The sequence below is a fragment of the Cariama cristata genome, unplaced genomic scaffold (genome assembly GCF_000690535.1).
Source record: "Cariama cristata isolate BGI_N322 unplaced genomic scaffold, ASM69053v1 scaffold30791, whole genome shotgun sequence".
NCBI lineage: Eukaryota > Metazoa > Chordata > Aves > Cariamiformes > Cariamidae > Cariama > Cariama cristata.
Genome location: NW_009598101.1, coordinates 354 through 6603, shown reverse-complemented (window position 1 = coordinate 6603; position 6250 = coordinate 354). Strand labels below are relative to the sequence as shown.

The 6250-nt window shown below is 47.1% G+C and overlaps 1 protein-coding gene across 1 annotated transcript; it reads right to left on the bottom strand.

Annotated features, from left to right (window-relative positions):
- Positions 1-2280: 2280 nt before the first annotated feature.
- LOC104168547 (homeobox protein MSX-2) lies at positions 2281-6231 on the bottom strand (the record flags this gene model as incomplete). The annotated part of the gene is made up of 2 exons (XM_009709164.1): positions 2281-2989; positions 6049-6231. Coding segments are annotated over 2 exons (626 nt in total), but the record flags the coding sequence as incomplete, so codon positions are not given.
- Between the last annotated feature and the right edge of the window lie 19 nt (positions 6232-6250).

Below are 6250 nucleotides of genomic sequence, written 5' to 3'. Positions count from 1 at the left end.
AGGCCGCTCCCGCCGGGAAGCGCGGCCGCGGTGCTGCCCACCGGCGTGGGCCGGGAGAGCGATCCGCCCTCGGGAGAGCTGCGAGGCTGGGACCGGCGCTGGAGCAGAGGAAAGCTCGGCTCTGCCCAGCTGAGAGCGTAGCCGAGTTACATCGCCCGGCTCTTTCAACAGAGGCAAATCTCCCTTTTTCTCCACCTGCGATCCCAAAGGTCACTCCTAATCCCGATAAGCCTCCTACAACCAAATTTACACTGGGCCAGCGTGGGACTTGGGTGTAACAAGGAAAACTACCCCTGACCTCCCGGGTACCCCTCTTATTTGAGCAAACCGGAGCCCCCCTCCTCCTTCGCCAGAAAGGCTGGGGCGGGGGGTCCAGCATCTGCTCTCCGGGCAGCCCATCACCTTGAGGAAGGCTGCTTTGAAAACTATGGGACAAGCCCCCAGCACATGGGAGCCCCTGAAAGGCAACTGTACTGAAGTATTGCAGGGTCCCTGCCAGGTCTTACCTGTACAAAATTACCCCCAACTACTGCGGGGGTCGAGACTAGTCTCTCACTAAAGCACAGACTTGAGGTCAAGGGAAAGGTGAGTCGGAGGGAGAGTCTTGAGCAAAAGAGAAAGGCACACGAGCTAAGAAAAGTGATGGAAACATCACCGGAGTATGATGTTGTAAAGAACAGAGGCGCCTAAAAGCGGTTGTTAAAAACAAGGAAACCTCATAAAAGGTTTGGCTTTCGACTTTGAATTGTTGACTTGCAATTCACCTTCATGTGCTGCAAATTTGGCTTTAATTCAGATTCAGAAAGGGGAAATAATCATAAAGGCAACCCAAACATTCCTTTGAACTTGACCCAGCGGTGCAAAACACACACGGAGAGAAATTGCTTCTTAAAGAACTCCAAACACTCACAGACCCACACGTGATTAAACATGTTTTTTCTTTTTTAATTTAATTCGAAATAAGAGATAAGAAATAATAAATCTTCAATAAAATATATAAAATTGTACAAGGCATCCCTTTCAAAGGGACTTTCCTATAATGGAAGATTGGGGGTGAGGGAAAGGGAGAGGGGACGTTCATCTATAGTGGATCCCAGGCGGTGACAGTGCCTGGGTCAAAACAAACCAAAACCAGCAAAACTTCGTGACTTCCTTTCATTTTTCTGCTGTTTTTTTGTTTGTTTCTTTCTTTCTTTCTTCCACAACAACATGCTAAGAAAATAAATCCAGGAGAAGCTCTGCCTTCAGTGCTCCACAGCCTTCGGAGTAACTTTCTCACAAAGTTTAGGAAGAGTAATACAAATAATACAATAGTTATAAGGAGAAGCCTGGGGAAGATACCGCCAGTGCTCGGGGAGCTCCCATGGGGACAGCCAGGTTACGCAGTCTCTTGGTACCCCACCGTCCTACTTGTAGCATTGTTTGTTTGTGATACCTGGATCTTTCTTAAGAAGGGTTTGAAGCTTGAGCCACTCACATTGGCATCCTTAGCAAGGGAAGGAGAGGAAGACCCGAGGGGTTCTTCTATTTAATACAGATTGTTGCAAATACTAATAAAAAAACCCCAAACATCTCCCAGAAGCGTTCAACAATCCTTTGCTCACCACCACTATGGAAACAACACACGTCTTCTTTCCCCAGAAAGCTTCCTTCCCTCTCTCCTGGTTTTCAAAGAGCGTTGCAGAGCTAAGATTACCTGACTGCAGCCAAAAATTTCTAAGCATGCCAATAGGAAGAGATAAAGACCAGACTGCTTAATAACCCTCCCTTGCACTTTACCTCCCCTCACAGTGCTTTACAAACGCTGAAGCTATTTATACAGATAAAGACATTACAGGAGCCAACGGTGGATAAAGCTGTGCTCTACAATCAGGGGCCCTGATGCTCATCTTATTGCAAGCATCTGTCAAGGTTTGGGATGCAAAATTTTCCCCTACCCCCAGAAATGCAGGAACTTGCTGGCTCTGAACTTCACTCAGACTCTACTGGGTCTAGTTTCTATTTACACGGTGTCCCTAGCTATGGGCTCTGCTTTCTTTAAAAAAAAACTCAAACAACAAAACCTTGATTACACCTTTTTATTTCCCTCCCCCCCCGCCCTCATATTAAGTGATGGCAACTTAGAGTGTGGGTTTAGGGCATGCACCCCTCTTTAAACATGTGTTGGGCCCTATCAGGAAGGCGTCAGGAAATCTCTGCCTCCATAAGATGAGATTGCTTTTCACCCATTCTTTTTTATTCTAGCTTTACGTGCACTGTATAAAAACCCTACATTTGCTCAAATGTTTTTTCTTTTGTTTGTTTGTTTTTACATATTTTTTTTTTCTTTGAGGATCAGACTCTGAGCGCTCAGAGCAGTCTCAGAAGACACCCAACCTGTGGCATACAGGATGCCTTGCTTGCTAACGCAAACTCCCATACACTCAAGCTGGCAGATAGAAGCGTGCAGAAAGAACGGCCAGTACTGGTTGGGGTACTGCCTTCTCAGGGTTGGACATGATCCACCAAGAAGTCTGTCTCACTGTCACTTTGTCTTTCTGATCTTCTTAGGATAAGTGGTACATGCTATATCCAACGGGAGTAGCATAGAGTCCAACGGGCGGGATAGGAAGCACAGGTCTGTGAAAAGGGTAGGATGTTCCATACAGTGAGGCAGCCTGGATGGGAGAGTTGATGGGGAAAGGGAGGCTGAACCCTGACGGCAACATGGGCTTCGCTGCCATTTTGAGCTTCTCTAGCTCAGCCTCTTGCAGTCTCTTGGCCTTGGCCCTCCGATTCTGGAACCAGATTTTGACCTGGGTCTCTGTGAGGTTGAGGGAGCTGGAGAACTCGGCTCTCTCCGCGATGGACAGATACTGCTTCTGGCGGAACTTGCGCTCCAGAGCCAGCAGCTGGGAAGTGGTGAACGGGGTTCGGGGCTTCCTATTCGTCTTGTGCTTCCTCAGGGTGCAGGCAGTGGGGCTCAGGTGTCCTGCAAGGAAGGGAAAGGCTGGTTATCACAAAAGCAGGGAGACCTGGGTGCTCTGGAGAGATTGCCGCGCTTGAGAGGGCTGGGGCGGGAAGGGAGGGGTATGTGAAGGAAGTGTCCTGCCAGGCAATACCCTCAAAACAGGGGATCCTTTTGCAAGTGGCTCTGGAAATCTTTTTCTGGCCAAATTTTTGTTCATAGTACTTCAGCAGATGTCCTGGTAAGTGAAATTTCAAAAGGACAGCTTGTAGGCAAACAGGGTACAAAGGATTCACAAATACACACATAGCAGATTGCTTTAGGAGTCACATCACAGGGGTCTAGAGCACACAAAACAACTGTCTTGCTAGCTGCAGAACTGGAGCAGTAACTCCAGCAAAGCATAGGACAAACATATACGCAAAAGCAGGAGATCCACAAAAGGACAGTGGTGCAAGAGACAAGCCCAGCCCAGCCCCGTTCCAGGATTTCTCCACCAAGAGCAACAAGTCAACCCTATCTTTTTTCTGACAGCTGAAGAAGTGGGTCTGATAATTTTTGTGGTTTAGATAACTGGGCATTTTTCTTGCTATTTCTGCTTCAAGAGCAAGTTTTTCCTCTGCTTAATAACTTTTCTTTTCAAGGACTATTTTCTGTTTTTTAACAAGTATCAAAAAAAGAATAAAGCAGTGCACTTTTTATTCAACATTTAGCTTTTATGACATTTGCCAATTAAAAAACACAAAACAAAACAAAACAAACCCAAACACCAAACACATAGCTGCAACATCTGTAGCCAATACAAGTCAGGAAATCTACTACCTTTTGTACTCGCCTTATAACCCCAAGCAGGTTAGGCACATGTGCCCAGGATGGCATTTGCTGACTTGCCTTTAGATTAATTCTGCATTTCACTAATAATTTTGCAATTTAAAGAATTATTAAAAAGTGTCAGCTGACTTCAAAAGCTTAGCAATTTGGCTGTGTTTCGAATCACTCCGGGGGCATACGACAAGTCACCCTGGCTCCCCAGCTTGGTACAGAAAATGACACACTGGCTGGTCTTAAGAGGCTGCTAAATTTTGTACGTGCTGTAGTGTCTGGTTTAAACGCTTGTCAGTATTTGCATACCGTGTTTTCTGGACCCCTTTCACTTTCCTCTTTTATTTTTAAAAATAAACTGGTCCAGGAAAAAAATCCCACGAGGAAAGCGTTCAAAAGTTCAGAAAAGGGAGGGAGAAAACAGCTACAGGGGAAATAGTTAAACTTCTCTCCCTACTCTTCTTCTAGATACTGAAAGAGAAAAATAAAGCCCTCTTAGAAAACAACTTGTCAAATACCGTCTTATGATCACACGAAGGCATTTTAATAATTAATGTGCTCACTGTGACAGTCGGTTCACTCCTAAAACTACACTAAATTCAACCTACACTAAATCGACCCTAAATTCACTACCGGTCACCCCGTTATTCCACTCTCTCTTTTAAAACGCAACCTATTTCTTTTCTCACAGCGAAGCTCTCCAAAGACCCAGCTAGGAGGGGGGTCCTTCCAGGAGGGATGGGGTTTACCAGGGCGATCGTGGCTCTGGGGATCGCTCCCGGTCCCAGCGCCTTCTCCGGCTGCCCCGTTCGCCCGACCCGTCCCGACCTCAGCTACGCACGGGGGAAACCGCAAAAACATGCTTTTAAATTAAATCCCGGACAAATATTTCCCCCGGAATACATCCAAGCGTTCACAGGCTTCTTCCCTCGCCATCCCCCAAGTGACTGCCAAACTCCGGTAAGAAGCAGGGACCGTCGCCACCGCAGACCCTGTAATTGCCTTTATCCCGTGCCAGTCCTCAAGCATTCGCCGCAGTGATATGTTGGGGTTTGTTTTTTTTTTTTTTTTCTGTTTATCCTCCATTTTCTGGCCAACGTCGAACAAAAATCATCACTTGCAGACGGTTCCCTCTCCGTGTTGCTCAAAAATCTAACTTTTACAGCTCTTTCTCCAGTTCACCCCACCCGTAATATCAATAATAATAAATCGAGGAGCTGCTTCTAGTGTCAAAACCCTTCACGGACAGACGGGCTTCTTGCGGGAGAATCGGTCTTTGCCCCTTGCTCTCACACCGGCTCCGAGGGGGCCGAGCGCCGGGAGGTGGGAAATCAGGAAGATGATCGAGGCCGAAGGACCTTCCCTTCCCTGATCATCATTTTTCGCCCCAAATCCCCCTGAAATCACCGGACCCGAACTCCCTAACCCCCGAAGTCCTTTGCAAAACTGTTTTGCAGATCTCACGAACCGCCGATTTTAATAGAGAAAGACAAGGAATTGCGAAGGAGAAAAAAAATGTACTGGGAGAAGATTAGGCCTTGTCTAAGTCTGGGGTTTAGGGCAGTTTTAGAGAAGGGGGTCCGGGTAGGAGCACACGCTTCTTTTCACGCTTTTTTTCACGCTTTTCCAGTACACTTGAGGGTACATCAAAATCGCAAACCGGGGCTACGCAGGGAATGATACGGGCGGGCTGCTTTCCTCCCGACCCCTCTCCTGGGCCCTCTCCTAGCACGTTAGAAATCAAATTAATCCGGGGTTATCGCAAAGGAAAGGAAGCGGCTGAAAGCCAAATCGAAATGATTGTCAAAAAAAAAAAAAAAAAAAAAAAAAAAAAAGAACTAAAAAAAAAAAAAAAAAAAAGAGCTGTAATAGCACTGAACTTCCCTCTTGCAATATTAGATTACAGGAGCAAATTCTGACAGACTGTCCGGCTCAATAGTTCGCTTCTGTAAAGACGTTAACTTAAATAAAGCAGAGCATTTAATTTACATCAGGCATGTTAGGGATGCGTGGAGGAGAGCGGATCGATCTGCTAATACAGGTGTAACCGCCGGCAAGGCTCTTGGCGACGGGAAGGCAGAGAGCCTAGCACTGCCCGGCTACGTTTTTCACCTTTTCCTGAAGTTAGTTTGGAGACTTTTTATTTTTTAAAAGCAATCGTAGTTTTTTTTTCTTTCTTTCTTTCTTTTTTAAAAAAAAGGGATCTCACGGAAAGCGAAATGCAATTCAGCGCAGGCACAGCAGCGCGGTTCGAACAGCAAAAGGGTTTAAGAAGTGACCTGTCACCTCCGGATGGCGTGTCCCTAAGGCGGTGGGGACGGGGTCGGGAGAGATCGCAGAGGCTAAAGAGGTCAGGCCCGGCTCGGGGAACTTTGACAGGGTGCGCGCAACGAGGGGGAGAGCCACAAACACCGCGCCAGGAGAGAGCGCGGCGGGAGTCGGCGCGCACAAAGCGCGCAAGGCTGGCAGGGACAAAGCCCC